The sequence below is a fragment of the Hemitrygon akajei genome, chromosome 16, assembly GCF_048418815.1.
Source record: "Hemitrygon akajei chromosome 16, sHemAka1.3, whole genome shotgun sequence".
Taxonomy (NCBI): Eukaryota; Metazoa; Chordata; class Chondrichthyes; order Myliobatiformes; family Dasyatidae; genus Hemitrygon; species Hemitrygon akajei.
The window spans coordinates 74,854,426-74,872,952 of NC_133139.1; the positions used below are offsets into that span (position 1 = coordinate 74,854,426).

Genomic DNA, 18,527 nt, shown 5'->3' on the forward strand with positions numbered 1-18,527 from the left:
AAATTGTCCATGACTATACATCACTTGTTGCTTCTGGCGTCCGTCCTGCTCACTGCTTAATTTCGTTGTTCTCCCCTCCCTGTCATGGTCCAGTCCGTGAAGTCTGCGTTCTGGTTCACAGTCTGGTCCATTGTTCCTTATTCTAGGGTTTCCGGTTTTCCCTTGTTCTGTTGGGTGCTCTAATTGAGGCACCTGATTCTCATTTTGGGCTGGCTAAATAAATAGTTCCTGGGTTCAGATTCATTTGCTAGACTGTTCCCTTCCCTTCACCTTCCTCCTGAAACCTTGCCTGCGTCCTCGCCTGTATTGCTGTTAAGTTCTACTCCTGGAGCAAGAACGGAGGCTTGCTGTGTCTAGATAAGGAACTGTCTATCGTTGTTTGGAACTGTTTCTGTCTCCACGCCTGCACTAGTTAGGCCCGGCTGTTTGCTGCTATCATGTGTTGGGAACCGTCTCTGTGTCTACACCTTCGCTAGGTAGGTCCAGCCATTTGCCACTACCTTGTGTTGAGAACCGTCTCTCTGTGTACGAGTCCTGGCCCTATGTCCTGCTCCCTAAAAGGGGTCCTGACTCTGTGTACAGCCCCGGCCCCAAGTCCTGTTCCTAAGGAGGGGTCCCGGCTCTGTGTTCCATGTCCCTGTGCTCCAGTTCTCTCAAGACCAAGCTCCGTGTTCCTGTTCTCTCAAGACCAAGGCTCCGTGTTCCTGTTCTCTCAAGACCAAGGCTCCGTGTTGCTGTTCTCTCAAGACCAAGCTCCGTGTTCCTGTTCTCTCAAGACGAAGGCTCCGTTTTCCTGTTCTTTCAAGACCAAGGCCCTGTGCCCAGGTGTCCCTAGATCGAGTCAAGACTTCGGGTTCTTCTCCTGTCCATGTGCCTCGTCCTGTGCAGGAGTTCCATGTCTAGTCCTGAAGCCAAGCCTTGAAGAACCCAAGCCATGTCCAGTCCTGTAACCACGTCATGTCCTTGCCTAGTTCAGGAGTTTCGAGCCTGAGTCAAGACCTAGGTTCTGGGTCCTTGTCCAGTCTCTGGCTCGGAGTCCAAGCCCAGGCTCCTAATTCTCAGTTCCTTTACCTGGTCCCGCTCTTCTAGCCAAAGTCCTAGCCCAAGTCTGTGTCCTGTCCCGTCCCTAACTCTACTCCAGTCCAGTTCCTAGTACTTCAGTGTCTGTGTCTTGCATTTGGGTCCGTTGCTAGCGTCCACCTTATGACACTCCCAACGATAAAATACAGCTACTATAAGATGTAAAACAACACAATGACATATGATGTCACTCACCTCCAATATGTGAAGTCATTCCCCTCTTTCAGTGACATTATCATCAACTTGGTGACTTCCAGTCAATCTATGACCTTCCTACCCCTCAACAGCCTTGTGAAGTCTCAGTTCGCTGCTATCCATCCTAGTCAGTTATGTACCCACCCATTCATGTGCTATGAGACATGTTTTCTTTCACGTCACAAGTTTCATCATCCGGTTTACTTGTGACACTGTGATTCCGGCTCAGAGAATGGAGTGGTGTATCCAGAGAAAGAGGTGTGGGGCAGGTCCCTGAGTTTGGGGCTGGAAGCATTTAGCCTGCTTAAGGGCACGTATGTTTCGAAGACTCACGCATCTATGATATGTAAGTTTGGGCACTATTCAGCAAGGGGATTCTGTAATTCGTGAGGTAGGAACTTGGGTATTTCTGCAGTTTCTAGGCTGTTCGGATTAATGGGTTGTGTGGAGTACAGTTGGAAATCAAGGTGATTCGGTGTCTAGGACTGCGATGTGTAATTTTGCTGTAAATCTCCATTTCGACATTCTAGAGGTGGGTTAGGAATGGTGACTCAACAATGCCAACATCGTCTGCAAGAGCGTGTGACATAGATGAGAATAGCTTGTAGTAAGAGCAGCGAGCTATGTTCGCAACAGTGAAGTCATGAAGCAGTAGCTGGAAATTCAATTAATCGTGACTATATTTGTAAACAAAAATGAAAACAGAGACCAGATAACTTTCAATTTGAAGCATTATATCCTGGTTTGTGAAAAAAACTCATCCAAGCTCGTTGTAATTTTCTTTTCTTCAGGCGGAGAATTTAAAATCACAGTAGCACTCTGCAATATATCTCGAATAAAACCCCCTTACACATTCTACCCATTGCAAAGATAAATATCACAATCTATCCTGTCTTTTTCCTATATATAAAAATTGGAACTTGACTCCTACTTTGTGAATCCTCTCTGCTTCCAGTGCTTCCCAAACCTATTGTAATGTGGTTACAAATGTTGTGGTATTCCATTTACACTGATAATTTATGCTCTGACTTATGTGGTGGGATGTTCGACTTGCAGTCTAAGCAAAGGTAAAATTCAAGGCCTCATTCTATTTCAGTAACCAAGATGGGGAGTGAATTCAACTCTGCACTCAATGGTTTCCAGATTGAACTTTCCTGGTGGAAATATAATGGTGAGTGTGAACTCTAATCTGTTGGACTCTGTTTCTTCTGTTCAGCAAGATCTGTCTTTGATCTGGTCCTCTGACTATTCCCCAGATCATTGTCCTGAGGCCACCCAAAAAGAATTTCAGGGCTTTGAATTACTTCCCTGCAGCATTGCAGCAGTCCATCCCATAGATATCTCTCCCCAGATCAGGGACATTATGCTGCAGTTTTGTGGTATTATATAGTAACACCTCGGTGGAATTCAAAGGCAAAAATATATAGTGAGATAAGTGAAATTTGGAGGTTGTTTCGGAGTTTGTTTCAATTTAACGTCGGGGACAGGAGACTGGAGATACAGGAGAGTAGAATAACATGGGAGGAAGAGAGAAATGGTAATTATGGCAGAGGAGCATGAAGTGCGAGACAATAGAAAGGTGTAAAAGAAGAAATGTAGGTGAGGAAAAGGGGACTAATTAGTTAATGGAAGTCAACAACTGGACTTCCTAAAGAAGTATGGTGGCATTTGTGGAGCTGGCATTTGTGAGAGATGAATAGCTGTCAGAGTTAGGAGATAGGGTGGGAGTTTGCTATCAGTGGTGGTGGTGCACAGGAGGAGTGTGGGTTTTGGATAGTGAAGAGAATGTGCTGTTTACCTAAGTAAGATATATATCCATGACTTAACCACGCCATGCTTAATGTCCCCATTTAAATACTTAGCAAGAAAATTTTTTATTGGCCTCTGTGCAGTCCATTCCAGTGCCTCCAGTGTACATCTTACATCCCTATCCACACTTTAGCACCTCCCCCACATTTGTTGAGCTACCCATTTTAGTTTAACTCGATACTTTTGCTTCAAAAGAATGTTTTCGTCCCCATAACATGTAGAGGAAACATGGCCGTTATAAGTATTTCTCTACTTTCATTGAACAAGCAAAACCGGGCATTGGCGCCACGTCCAATGCTATTCCTACCTCCTTCTTATACGACGCACTGATGTAATGTTTCAAGAGGCACGTGCTTGGAAACTGGGCAGGCACTGAACCGGACCTTGGTGTATTCTACCAGTCAAAATCTGGACTCCGAAATTTCGAGTTGACTACGCCGTATTTCGGCGTCTTGTTCCCTTTCTATTTTATTCTTACTGTAGCCGGTTGACTGCACAAGGGTTTTTGGGTTTGGGGAAGTCCACATTCCAATGCGAAGTTATTGCATTTTGAGATTCTACATTGCTCTGCATCCAGATTTCAGTCATTTCCCGATAATGTGCTGACATCTCACTGAATTTTCAAGTATACGCCCGTCAACGAGAGTGGGGTGCAAACTAATCGGACCAAAATACTTTATTATATTCTGCACTCCCATTGGTCCGAATATTAAAGACATGAAACTCTGACATTGGATGAGGGAGCATGAAAAGCATGGCTTAACAATGCAGGCAGATTAGACGGTTCCAGTAACTTATGCTAGTTATATTGTTCTCAGGATATTTCCTGGTTAACATACTAAGTCCCAACGCAAAAGCAAAATGTGGGAATATACATTCGGTCATGGATATTTAAAGTATGTGGACGATACAGATTAATTAAATCGTGGGAATCTGAAAAATAGAATTTTAAATGAAAAGATGTGAGTTTATGCACTTCACTGAGGGCAGAGGGTTAATATCTGGTGAAAGATTGCGAGTAAGGGAAAGGACGATTTTTTTTAACTAACTGTGAACATTTAACAGAGAACAGCAGTTAGTGGTTTATTGGTCTTTATTGCAGGTGGTTTGGTGGGTTGAAGTGAGGAAGATGTTCTAATTTTATAAGGCCATGGTAAGACCACGCCGAATGCACTGTGACCTTGTGGCTCCTTTGTTTAAGAAAATGTACAGTGATATCGAAAGCAGTCAGACGAGCTGCATTAGGGTAGCCCCTCTAATTATGAAGTTGTAGTTGTTCCATCAAAGATTGCTAAATCGGATGTATCAGAATCATTTAGTTAGAATACTAAGGGCTGCTCCTGAGACGGCATGTCATGTAGATGGCAAACTGATCCACCAGAGTGAGCATCACGAAAGAGGGAACATTCAGTTTAATGGTTTACACGTTGAAATCACCATCTCCTGTCATATGACAAACAGCAAGATTGTAAAAAATAACACTTAAAGGATACTAGATTAGAGTGGTGTAGCAAAATTTCGGAGAGCATGGTAAACCTCTCTTTATAATATCTTCTGTATACTGCGGAAATTAGATCATTGGATTCTTTTAGAGAGAAAATAGATGGATTAGAGTCAAAGGATTATACAGCACCGAAACGGTCTGTAACTTCCGGTCCCGTCCCGTCACTTCTTCAAAATAAAAGCTGGCTGAGTTCTAATGACACGATCTCCCACGAACACTTGAAAAATCGGGGAATTGAATGCAATGGTGAATAGTCACAGTAGAGGAGACGAGGTGTAGAACAGAGTAGCCAGAATGTGTCCACTTTGAGGACACAAATACTTAGTGCTTTTCCTACGTACCCATACTGTTTTATTCTCACGTTCACGAATCCAGCTTTTCACCCATTCTTGATCTTCTCCACCTGTATAAGTGTAGGCTAAGGTAAATCTAGGCTTCTTAACTCTCAGTATTACTCCAGAGATCGCCAACTTTTTCAATAATCAATTGGTATCTCAACGCTGAATTCGATATATCATTAAGGCCCTTTTCTCATGAAGGTATCCTGAGTCTCATTTAATTTCCTCAGATGTCATCGGCAGAGGGTAAACTTGAAACAGGATCCCAGGACCGTTATGTGAGACAAAAAACGCTGACAGCTAGTAAAGTATAATAATCATTTATTTACGAATAATAAAAATTTGACCAAACATTCATGTTATTCATGTTCCAGAAACTACAAAGCTAAATATTCGGCAATCATACATTCATCAAACAGATCTAATTAAAAATGCAACCAGAGCAGACCTTCCCAATTGCCTTAGACAACAGAAGAGAGAAATAACCGCCCACATATGCTGTATACCCAGGATATTTGAAACTAGACACCAGGCCACTAACCAATGGAAAACAGCTGCCGTTTCTAAACGGAAGCGGCTTTCGACAACCGGAATATGTCAGGCGTCCCCCAGGACACACACGCCCCTCAAAATTTGCGAACGTGATGATCCAATCCGCAGTCTAGTATTACTTTTGCGACCTCTTAGGTTACAGATGAAACAAAAGAGTACACCATGCAACACTGTCAATCCAATTGTCACCTCGGGTAGTGTTAGGAACTGCAAATGCCGCACGTGCCAGTCACCGTCCGGAAAGTGCTCACCTTCATAACGCCGTTTGGCATTGAGACAACCATCCGAGGATACGGTTTCTACTCATATACAACATCCAAAATGCATCTTGTATCTGTACCCAACAGCAAACTATACTAACACTCCTTCAGGTAGGAATATCACTTTAAAGAATCAGGACCTTCCAATTCAATGATAGGTAGGACAACGCCAGCTCCAAAAGCACTTACTCAACCAGAGTTATTAAGGGTCAAATCCCTAAAGGCTGTTACAATACTCTGCGTTGAGACCGGCTGGACGAGTATGCAACTTCATACACCATCCAGAGGAATGTATCGCAAGATCTCCCACTCCAAGTCAACTTCCACTGCTTTGCGATTCTGTAATGCAGAGAGAGGTACAGTGGTACTTGTCTCTGATTATTCACTGCATATTTAGCAACACCAAACGCGGAACTAGATGAATTTCAGATCAAATGCTTATTCCATCTGCAATGTGGGTATCTTGATATCGGAAATAAACCGACCCAAATTTCAATCCCATCAACTCATATTCCACAGGGACAGTACCAATTAAGTCGACTGGAAAAACAATTGCACATGTAAACAACTAACAAAGTAACGGAGTAAGGCACAATAAACATAGGACAGATTAAAAAAGAGAACAAAAAACAAAGGAACTAAACAGACACAAGAAACAAGAAGCAAGTGGAATACAGCTGGAAATGTCATTCTTCCAACGATCTATACAGCTGTATTCCACTTGAAAAAATTACTTATAATTTAAGAGATAAATATGAAACATTTTTGAAAATTTGGCGCCCTTATTTACAAAAGACAGGATTAGATATATAGGTGCTCCGAAAATAAAATAATTGGTTATTTGGGGAAAGAATTAAATATATATACTAAAGTTATTATGAACTCCGTGGAGCATTTGGGGATCTTCCGATATCCAGGCATTCTTTCTTTCTTTCTTTTGTCTTCTTTTTCTTTTTCTTTTCTTCTATAGGGATGTTAGGGGGGTGGGGTTAAGGGGAGAGGGGAAGGGTAGATACTTTTTTTTCTTTCTGTAATCATTTGAAAACTCAATTAAAAAAAAATTTAAAAAAAGAGAAACAAGAAGCAAGTTTACAGATGAAAACACAAATAAAGGCCAGGCAGTGAACTTCTTTAAAATGTTGTATGAACTTCAAAAACTCAACAAAGAGAGTTAATTTCTCACACAAAAAAAAAGCAGACTTATCAGAGAGCAACTGAGTAGGAAAAGGCAACTGGGCTGGACACAACAAATTCACTGAGTCTCTGAAAGACCATCTCCACACACAGGCGCACACAAATGCAAACTAACGCGCGTGGCCTCGCCTCAAATATTTCTTTGCATGCAAATTATTCACACTCTATTTACAGAGAAAAGGGATACAGGTCGAATGACAGCCACCCTACAACAATGAGGGGCTAACCACCACCCGATTTCCACTGCTCGGATACATTAGCCATGGCCTTTTGTAGCGAATCCTGAATGGAATGTGAGGAATGTGGTAGATGAAAAAAGGAGGGTTTATCTGCAGAGGTCTTCAAACATAAGACTTTCTCCTCAACAGCCTCCTTCTCTTGTTCCACAGACAGTATTTCCTCCACAATGCATAGAGGGCAGGGATGGGAACTCCTTTTCCTTGCTGCTCCAGGATTCCGGCAACGCCAAAATAATTTTATTTACTGAATATACGGCATTCCCCTCCACCACCCTCATCCAAGCCTCCCCGTCTACTTATTCAATTTCCCTACCTGGCTACGTTGTCCTCTTTTACATACTCCAAACTTTGCAATAATTGAATCACTGTACTTACAGGATGACTAATGTCTGGTGCTATTAAAGGCAGCGCTACCCCTGTTATTGGAAAAACCTATGTAATAACCACGTATCTTATCATTCCAGAAGTTAATTTAATCTCCTCCAGTGGGTTACCACTATAGCGTCATAATTCGCTGCTAAGAGCCCACTGTCGTAGAAATTCAGTACCCTCCTCTACTGTGCTCCATTCCATTTGGATTTTAAATTTTAGTCAGTAAGAGTGGGATACAGTACTTAAGTTTAACTGCTGCCGTTATGTTACCCGAACCCATAGAGATGCTCAGGGGAAGGAAGCAGTGCTCTCAGGGTGTTATTGATCACATAATAGGACGATAAACCGCCACCCACCCCCGCTCTATCATTCCCTGCTGTCTGGCATCATTTCAGGTCATTGGTATCACTGCCCAGACTTGTGACATTATGCTGCCATTTTGTGATGTTAAATGGCTCCACACAGTTGGAATCCACAGGCAAGGCAAATATGATGAGACTGGTGAATTTTAGAGCACGGATGAGGTTCTGGTTTTGATTTGACATTGCCAACGACAGAATGCAGGTATGGGAAAGTAGAATAAGATGGGTGAAGTGAGAAACGGTGATTCTGGCAGAAAGGCATGAAGCTGTGTGAGACAATAGAAAGGTGGGGAGTTTGTTATCTGTTGTGATATGGGAGTTGCTGAACAGATTGTGGCGATTTCATGAGGGAAAATTATGCCAACTCTGTGAATATGCCAAGTTCAATGTCATCATCTAGAAACTTAGTAAAAAAACTACTTCACTGGCCTCTGTGCAGTCCATTCCATTGCCTCCAGTGTACCTCTTACATCCTTGCCGATCATTTTGCAGTTCCCCAAGTAGCTGGATATATTTGCTCAGCTATGGAAAAGAGTGTGGGCGTCGTTTGGGTCAGACACTTTTTGTTTGTGATCTTACTTCAAAAGTATGTTTTCGGCCAAATACCAAACGCCTATATTGGCCGAGGGAAGATAAACAACCTGGCTGAGCTAGGCAGGTAGTTTACAGTGCTCCAGTAATGATTACTAATTATATTGTTCTCGGGAGCTTTCTCTGTCAACGTACTATTTCTGAACACAATGTCAAATTGTGGGAGTACGCTTTCGGTTTTCGATATCTTTAATGTGCAGAGGATAGAGATAGATTAATTCAGCGACTCTGTGAAATAGAATTTAAAATGAAAATATGTGGCATTATGCAGTTCACGAAGGGTAAGATGATGGTAAGATAATATGACCATAAGACAGAGGAGTAGAATTAGTCCATTCAGCCCATCGAGTCCTCCGCCATTCAATTGTGTCTGATCTTGAATCTTGCTTTCTGACCATAAGCTCTGAAGCCCTGACCAATCAGAAAATTATCAATTTTTCCTTTAAATACACCCATGATTTTGGCCTCTACAGCTATCTGTGGCGGAGCATTTCACAGATCCACAGCTCTCTGGTTTAAAAAAAGTCCTGTTTACCTCTGTTCTGTAGGGTCACAAGTCAATTCAGAGACTGAACCCTCTAGTTCTGGGCTCCACCTCCATAGGAAACATCCTCTCCACATTCACCTTATCTAGTCTATGCAAGGTAAAGGATACATATCTGGTAAAAGACTGCACCTAAGGGAGAGGACAATGAGGTTGTTTTATTAATTAGGAACATTTAACATCAGTTAGTGATACAAGGATCTTTATTGCTGGTGGTTTTGAAGTTACAATTGAGGAAAATTGTTTTAATTTGATAAGGTTTTGGATAGACCATTCTAGTGCACTATGACCTTTTGGTTCCTTTGCTTAAGAAAATAAATAATAACACAAAACACAGTCAGAAAAGGGGCATTAGGTTAGTCCCTGTAATTATGAAGCTGTTCTATCAAGAATAACAAAATCAGGTATATAAGAATTAATTATTTAGAATATGGAATGCTGAAGCTGAGTGGAAATTACAGATAGATGGCGAAATTGTTCCACCAGTGGGAGCATCGCGTAGGAGGGAACATTCAGTTTAATTGTGTGCACGTTGAAATCATTATCTCATAACAGATTAGAAAAAGCAAGATTTTTAAAAAAGTAACACCTATGGAAAACAAGATCAGGGTGGTTAATTAAAACTGGAGTAGTCCCGACTGTCATAAGGTGGGCATTGCGAGCGGACCCAAATGCAAGACACAGACACTGAAGTACTAGGAATAGGACTAGGTATGTAAAGAAAGCAAGGGAAGTGGGGAAGAAACGACACTGGACAAGACACAGGCCCTGGACGAGACTAGGATATTGGGCCTGGGCTAGGACTAGACTAGGAAGGCGGGACCTGGATGAGGAACTTGGAACCTGGACAAGGACTCTGAGCCAGAGACTGGATAGGGACCCGGAACCTGGGTCTTGACTCCGGCTAGGACTCCGGATCTAGATGAGTGCAAGATGTGGCAAGGCAACAGGACTGAATGTGGGGGCAGCGACTCCTGGGATGGATGAGGACATGAAGCCAGACTTGGACAAGGACATGAAGCTCAAACTTGATCTTGAGAGACAAGAATGTGGAACATAGAGCCTTGGTCTTGGGAGACAGGATCATGGAAAACAGAGCCTTGATCTTCAGAGACAGGAACGCGGAACACAGAGCCTTGGTCTTGGGAGAGCAAAGAGCTGGGACCCCTCCTTGGGAGCAGGACATAGGGCTGGGACTCATACACAAAAAGCTGAACATGACGAGACAGTGAAGGTGAGGACACAAAAAGACTGTTCCAAACAACGAAAGATGGTTCCTCATTTGGACACAGCAAGGCTCCAGTCTTGCTCCAGCAGTAGAACTTGATGGCAAGGATAGGCAAAAGGTAGCAGACGAGGCTCCAGCCAAAAGGACAAGGACTCCAAGCCAGAGACTGGACAGGGACCTGAAACCTAGGTCTTGACTTGGGCTTGGACTCCAGATCTAGGTTCAGACAAGATGTGGCAAGGCAACTGGACTAGACATGGTGGCAGGACATGGGACTCCTGGGCTGGATGGGGACGTGAAGCTCAGACTCAGTCTTGGGAGACTGGAACACATAGCCTTGGTCTTGGGAGATAGAAACGTGGAACAGGCTCTTGGTCTTGGGAGACCGGAATGCGGAACACAGAGCCAGCACTCCTCTTTGGGAACAGGACATAGTGCTGGGACTCATACACAGAACACAGAGCTGGGTCCCCTCCTTGGGAACAGGACGAAAGGCCTGGACTCATACACAGAAAGCTGAACACGACAGAATGGTTCCCAACACAAGGTAGCGGCAAACTGCTGGACCTACCTAGCAAAGGTGAGGATGCAAAGAGACATTTCCAAATAACAAAAGACAGTTCCTTATCTAGACACAGCAAAGCTCCAGTCTTCATCTGATGGTAGAACTTGATGGTGAGGATGTAAACGAGACTCCAGGCAAAAGCTAACAGGTGAGGCTCCAGCCAATGGCTACAGAAAGAAGGGAAAGGGAAAGGAACGGTCCAGCCTCAGGGTAACGGCAAAGACAGCCTGGCTTACCCAATGGAGGCAAAGACAGGAAGGGACAGACCCAACCCCAGGGTAATGGCAAAGCCGGCCTTACTTACCCCATGGAGGTGAGGATGGGATACTGACGAGATGAACCAGCACCTACACTCAAACCCAGGGCCACTTATATTCCCAGCCTTAAGACAAGGATCAGGTGCCGATGATTAAGCCCAACTGAAACAAGGGACAGCCAGACGACCCAGAATCCAGAGTCCATGGACCAGACCGTGAACTGGAACGTGGATTTCATGGACTGGACCATGACACCGAGGGTCGTAAATCTTTCTTCATAAGGTTATCTGCCTACTGTAGAAATTCGATTTTTGGATCTTTTACAGAGGGAATACATGATACATTCCGAGGATTATAGAGTGCAGCAACGGTCCCTTTTGCTCTTTCCTGTTGCTTCTTCAAAAGCAAAAGCTCAGTCAGATCCATAAGACAAGATATTCAACGTACACTTTTCTTGAAAGATAGGGGAATTCAATGCAGTGGTAAACCATCACAGAAAAGGAGCCAAGGCTTTGAACAGAGTAGCCATAATGGGTCAGTCTGAAGGACACCTCATATTCTGTCTGGCTAGTCTTCAGCCCCTTGGCATGAAAATTGAATTCTCCAACTTCCGGTAATTCTCTCCCCCTCCTTTACCCATTCCAGTTTCACTCTGCCCTCTCCTTCAGCTGCCTATCACCACTCTCCATGATTCTGTCTTTTTCTACTACCCATAGTGCTTTCCCCTTACATTCCTTCTTCACCTTTCCTGCCTACACCCTCCCCACTTCCCCTCCCCCACCCCTTGATCTTTCCTCTTACTGGTTTTTCACCTGGCACCTACCAGCATTCTCCTTCCCAGCCTCACCCCACCTTCTTTATAGGGCCCCTGCCCCCTCCTTCTTCAGTGCTGATGAAGGGTCTCGGCCCAAAACGTTGAATGCTCATTTCCATGGACGCTGCTCGACCTGCTGAGTTCCTCCAGCGTGTTGTACGTGTTACAATAAACCATGCCTGATTTTTTTCACCTGTCTGTGAAGGCTATGGTAAATCCAGGCTTCCCAAGTCTCAGTGTTACTGGAGAGATGCATAGCTGTTCCACACTGAGGAATCGAATGGCAGCAAATCACTCTATTCAGTATACCATTATGTCCCTCTGCCCACGGAGGGATCCTGTGTCTCATTTAATTTCTGGAGATTCCATCAGTAGAGTGACCAATTAGCTTTTCCTCAACTGTTACCTTAATCCATGGATGAACGGTGGCATCATGGTCGGTGCAATACTTTCAGAGACCTTTTATGGTATCAACAGGCCCCATAATACTTCAATTGCTACTCATGGCAGGTTTTACAAGTACACAGAACATAGAGGAGTACAGACCAGGAGCAGGCCATTCAGTCCACAATATTTTGCTGAAGGAGCTAAAGAGCATGTCAAAATCACCCAGTCACTAATTCCTCCAACATACTCAAGACAATGTCCCTCCATCTTGCCTACATCATGTGCTTAGATAAAAGTCTCTTAAAAACCTCAAATGTATCTATCGCTACCAGCAGACCAGGCTGCATATTCCAGGCACCCACCACTCTCTGAGTAAAAGATTACTCCTCATACCCTCCTTGAAAGCACCTATTCTGACTTTCAATGCATGCCCCACAGTATTAGACTTTTCAACACTGTCTGGGTTTTTAGAGGAGCAGCTCAGTGGCAGTGCTATACTAGTGTGCTGCCTTTATGGCAGTTATTTAGTTTATAATATTTTCGCTTGGTAATTCGTTTGTTAGCATTTTTTAGTTAAAGTTAGGATTGTTTAAGTAAATTCATTTGTCTGTAATATATCGCGGCATGCGATGACGTCACATCCAGTTTTGCCGCGTCTTGTGGGAAAATACTGGTTTGGGATAAACGCAAGGGTGGGGGCCAGACATGTGCCAGTTCAGCGCAAGCAGAGTTTTCTCTCTACGCACCAGAAACACAGTGAAAGCAACGCTGTAAGTCATGAGATAATCGATATGTTGAATTAAAATGTTAACGCTGATTCTGTTAAAAGTAACGACGGTCGATAAGGTTTATGTTTTCGTTAGTTAAAGAGTCGGGATAGTTTGTGTTGAAGTGTATTTAAAGCAGTCAATGGAGTAGGTAGATTCTGACCGTATGCTGCACTTTAATGTAATGTAGTTATTGTAGTTTTACCTTTGCAGGTATTCACGATGTAAATGTGATATCTAGAAGGAAACAAATACTGTACCAATCTTGTATTGTTTTATCAACAGTTTTCACCATACGTTAATGTGAAGAGTGAACAGTAAATGGTTAATCTTACCGCGACCTTGTTTTCATTGACTACGGTTTAACTCGACGTTTAATTCAGGTTTCATTACACCCGAACGAGAATGTTACAGTGAAAAAGCGGCATTATCAGGTGTTTCAAGTGCAGCAATGACAACTCGGTCCAGCATGAAGTCGTTGCCATCCTGTGACAGGAGCAGTAGGGCATCAAGTAAGGCCACCCAAGCAAGAGCTAAAGCAGAAGCCGCCAATGTGCGAGAGTGCTTTGCCAAACAAGAAGTAGAAATAAAAATGGAAGCGGCTGCCAGAGAAGCCGAAAACCAGAAGGAAGAGGCTGCCAGAGAAGCCGAAAACCAGAGGAAAAAGGCTGCCAGAGAAGCCGAAAACCAGAAAGAAGAGGCTGCCAGAGAAGCCGAAAACCAGCAGAGGAAAAAGGCTGCCAGAGAAGCTGAAAACCAGAGGAAAAAGGCTGCCAGAGAAGCCGAAAACCAGTTGAAAAGAAAAAGGATAGTGGCAAAGTTAGAAGTGCTGAAGCTAGAATGAGAAGCAGAAGCTGCCAGGGTGGAAGCAGAGTTAATAGAAGATGCTGAAGAAATGCATGATCCAGTTGAGGGAAAATCTACTTCAGAAAAGATCAGGTTGGAACGCACAAGCGACTATGTCCAATCTCAAATAAACCGGAAGACTCGTTTTTCCGCTCCACACTCATTTGATAATGTCCCACTTCACGAGGAGTCTCAGAGAGGCCCGACCGCATCACATCCATCCGAGGAAATCAATTTACGCGTGCAACTCCGCGACGAACCCAAGAGTGAAAGGGCTCACGACAAGTACTTCTCGACACCAAACTTACCAGATTTGGGGAGAAGAGAGGCAAAGACCGAGTCCAGAACAGCAAATTCCATAACAGATGTACACCCTCAGTCGTATACCCGCAGACATGTTTCCTCAGCCCACATGCCACTTGCAGTCGAACCCGTAGCACGGTATTTAGCACAACGGGATCTCGTCACTTCAGGACTATACCAGTTCGACGATAAACCTGAAAATTACCACGCATGGCACTCCACATTCACCAATGCTATCGACGGAGTCCAGCTCAGAGCAACCCAGGAGTTGGATCTTATGGCGAAATGGCTGGGAAAAGAATCATGCGAACAGGTGAGACGCATACGTTCAGCGTACATCAACAAACCCGAGCTAGCATTGAAGAAAGCATGGGAGAGACTTCAGGAGGGCTATGGGGCCCACAAAATTATTGAAGCGGCGCTATGCTAACGTTTGGTAAATTTTCCTAAGGTGTCAGCCAAGGACCACACTAAGCTAAGAGAACTCGGAGATTTACTCATGGAGATTCAAGGCGCCAAAGAAGATGGCTACTCAGCTGGTCTAGTATACCGAGATACTCCAACTGGGATTAGACAAATCGTGGACAAATTTCCATTTGGGCTGCAGGACAGGTGGTTGTCCGTTGCCTCAGAGTACAAGGAAGATCACAGAAGTCAATTTCCTCCCTTTGAGTATTTCACTAGGTTTGTGTGCAAGGAGGCGAAGAAGCGAAATGATCCTAGCCTCATAGGTCCAGGAAGCAGTACAATTTACACAAAGCCAGATAAATCCTCTTCGAATAATTTCAACATTAATAAACCAGTCTCAGTGCTTAAAACTGAAGCCTTTACAACTAACAACGATCCTAGCAAGAATTGTCCATTGCATAATGTTACGTTCCCCAGTAACCGGGTAATTTACCAGCAAAGATAGATGGGTCCGCTGAGCCTGGTGCTACTATTTTCAAACGTTTTATTTATAAAGGGGCACAAACGTATGGTTAATACAAAACATTCAGATCATATACATCGTCAAAACTCAATCTAAAGCATAGGTGTAGTAATAATCAATCAAAAATGAGCTCTATCATTGTCTAGGGGTTAAACGATTTGTCCAATTGAAATATAAAAGTCTCGCCAGTTCATGGAGGCTTTTTGCTGCTTGAGGGACCGCTGCGTGTTCACGGGTTGGAGAGAGAAAATAAACTTGCCAAAGCTTGAGATCGAGATCGAGAATGGGAGTTCCTCGTTGTCAGTCCGAACTCCTTTTCGGGGTTATTAGCCACTCGATAGGGGATCCGAATCACACGTGGCTTCCGAGCAGCTTCCCGTTATTACGAGAGGAATGAGCGATGGTGTCCGTCTAGTGCGTCGCTGGAGTACCGCCTCCAGCAGTCTCATTTTTATCATGGCTGGCAGATTTGTAAATGTCAATCAAGGTAGGGTGAGGCCATCCCCACACCACATTGCCCGAGGGTGTCCATGTCCCTGATATCTGTCACGTACTATAGAGTTGCAATTCACACAGGTGCCTCTTAGAACAATGGTCAACTCCATGGCATTGTCTCTCATTTCCTGGGTCCAAGACCCAAATTAATAGCGATCTTGCGATTCTCTTGAAGGAGGGGGCTGAGGTCATGACACCTCCCCTCTTAAAAGTTTTTTACCAGCGGTTAAAAAAACAAGTTGGTACAGGATCTTTTTTTTTTGGACTCTAACATACTACACAAGCTTTTCTCTTCACAGAGTACTACCGTTATACATTCCAGTCAGTATCTAAACAGGTAACAATTACAGTGCCCCTTTCTTTAATATCTTAACATCACGTACCGTACTACAGTCTGGTAGCACCAAACTTCAGCTCAATAACCACCTATTTTAATTTATTTTCTTCAGCAACACAACTAAGGAGGTGTGATCTTAGCTTAGGTGCATCTACAAAAGTTTATACAAATACTAATCGTTTCGGTCGTGTTATTTCACCGGCAGGTCTCCAAAAGGGTTGTCTTTATTAGTCACCAGCTTGGGCGCAAACCCGTACAACCGGCGTCGCTGTTTAAAAATGACAATTTCTATTAACCCTCTTCTCTTTCCCGGGGAGTCCCCCCGTGGGGAACTTGAGTAATTTGGCGAGGTACTCTCCCGCCTTTCCTTTCCTCGAGGGTTATCCTCTTAACTCCGTGTCCCCAACCTAGTCCATCATGGGAATTTCCGCCCAATTCCTTAATGCTACACAGGTGGTTAACCCTTTTGTCAAGACCATACAGGCTGATGTGTTTTAGTTCGAACCTTTTTCTCCGGCCGCATTTAAATTTCGGCTTCCTCACAGCGCTTTCTCGAATAACAATAGCGTGTGTGGCCCCTTTACATTCCAAATCAACCTGTAATCGATGCGCAGGCATCAATCTAGACTTTAACTTTTTCCCCTTCGATTTGGGAACTACAGATTTTCCGTTCTCCTCCACAACAACAGTTATCTCCCCATTCGTAAACTCCACCTTAACTCTGAACACCCTCTTTAGCACAGACACCTTCTTTCCCAAACCAAGTCTATCTGACTGATAAATGACTGATTTAGAGACTGAAGTTTTGTATTATATTCATTGTGACCTTACGAAGGTCAAGCGGGGAGTGTGCTGCCTTTATGGCAGTTATTTAGTTTATAATATTTTCGCTTAGTAATTCGTTTGTTAGCATTTTTTAGTTAAAGTTAGGATTGTTTAAGTAAATTCATTTGTCTGTAATATATCGCGGCATGCGATGACGTCACATCCGGTTTTGCCGCGTCTTGTGGGAAAATACTGGTTTGGGATAAACGCAAGGGTGGGGGCCAGACATGTGCCAGTTCAGCGCAAGCAGAGTTTTCTTTCTATGCACCAGAAACACAGTGAAAGCAACGCTGTAAGTCATGAGATAATCAATATGTTGAATTAAAATGTTAACGCTGATTCTGTTAAAAGTAACGACGGTCGATAAGGTTTATGTTTTCGTTAGTTAAAGAGTCGGGATAGTTTGTGTTGAAGTGTATTTAAAGCAGTCAATGGAGTAGGTAGATTCTGACTGTATGCTGCACTTTAATGTAATGTAGTTATTGTAGTTTTACCTTTGCAAGTATTCACGATGTAAATGTGATATCTAGAAGGAAACAAATACTGTACCAATCTTGTATTGTTTTATCAACAGTTTTCACCATACGTTAATGTGAAGAGTGAACAGTAAATGGTTAATCTTACTGCAACCTTGTTTTCATTGACTACGGTTTAACTCGACGTTTAATTCAGGTTTTGTTACACCCGAGCGAGAACGTTACAACTAGTATATGTCTCTCTCTCTCTCTAACACACACACACACACACACACACACACACACACACACACACACACACACACACACACACACACACACACACACACACAGACCCCCCCACCCCCACCATCTCTGTTATCAATACAAAGTACAAATACCAATGTGGACACAGATTTCGGTTTTCACATCCTGACCAATAATGCGATGGAGAACATCACTGTGGACTCAAAGTAAATTGAAGTGAGTGCAGGACTTAGTTAATCGAAGAAAGGATATACATGGCCTAATAAAATGCCTCTCTTTCAGTTAGTGAAAACTTGGAAAAGAAACACAACTCAGTCATCGCACTTCAAGCTGAAATTTCACTGCTGAAGGAAAGTAAGTTCAATAGTTGTCATAAATATTTCTCATTTACAATTGTTCATCCTAGAAACCAATCAATTTATCACACAGGTATTGTGGAGGTGGGTTAGATTGCTAATCTAACCTCCTTTTTCATCTCTGCCCCACATACTCCTTTGTACTGCTCCTCCTTTCTACCTCTGCTTTCATTTCTTCTCTCTGCCAGTACCCACCCTCTCTGAACCTTCACCTGCGTCTGGCCTCTAGGGCTGTCCTCCTCCTCTCTCACCTTCGTAGACCCTCCACCGACCCTGTTATAGCCCTCTTACCAAACAGCATGAATAAGGTGCTCGTCCATGGCACTGGGGTGATATACTTATGACACCACATGGCAACCGAACTGCGGGAACCAGGGGTTGGGTTAGGAACTGCAAGTGCGGTACATGCCAGTCACCACCCGAAAAGTGCTTACCTTCAAAACGCCATTTGGCATTGAGACAACCATTCGAGGATATTGTTTCTGCTCACTCTTGACATCCAAATTGCACCTTGTATCTGTACCCAACAGCAAACTATGCTAACACTCTGTCAGGTAGGGTGATCATTTTTAAGAATCAGTACCTTCCAATTCAATAAATGGTAGGTTGGACAACACCAGCTCTAAAAGCACTTACTCAACCAGAGTTATTAAG

General features: G+C 43.5%; 1 protein-coding gene across 1 annotated transcript in view; it reads left to right on the forward strand.

Moving 5' to 3' along the window:
• The window catches only part of LOC140740409 (C-type lectin domain family 4 member A-like), a 45,319-nt gene that overhangs the window by 2,952 nt on the left and 23,840 nt on the right, over positions 1–18,527 (forward strand). The window contains exons 2-3 of the mRNA XM_073069546.1: positions 2,372–2,446; positions 17,800–17,871. Coding sequence (XP_072925647.1) covers positions 2,372–2,446; positions 17,800–17,871 — 147 coding nt within the window. The remainder of the gene's footprint in view (positions 1–2,371; positions 2,447–17,799; positions 17,872–18,527) is intronic.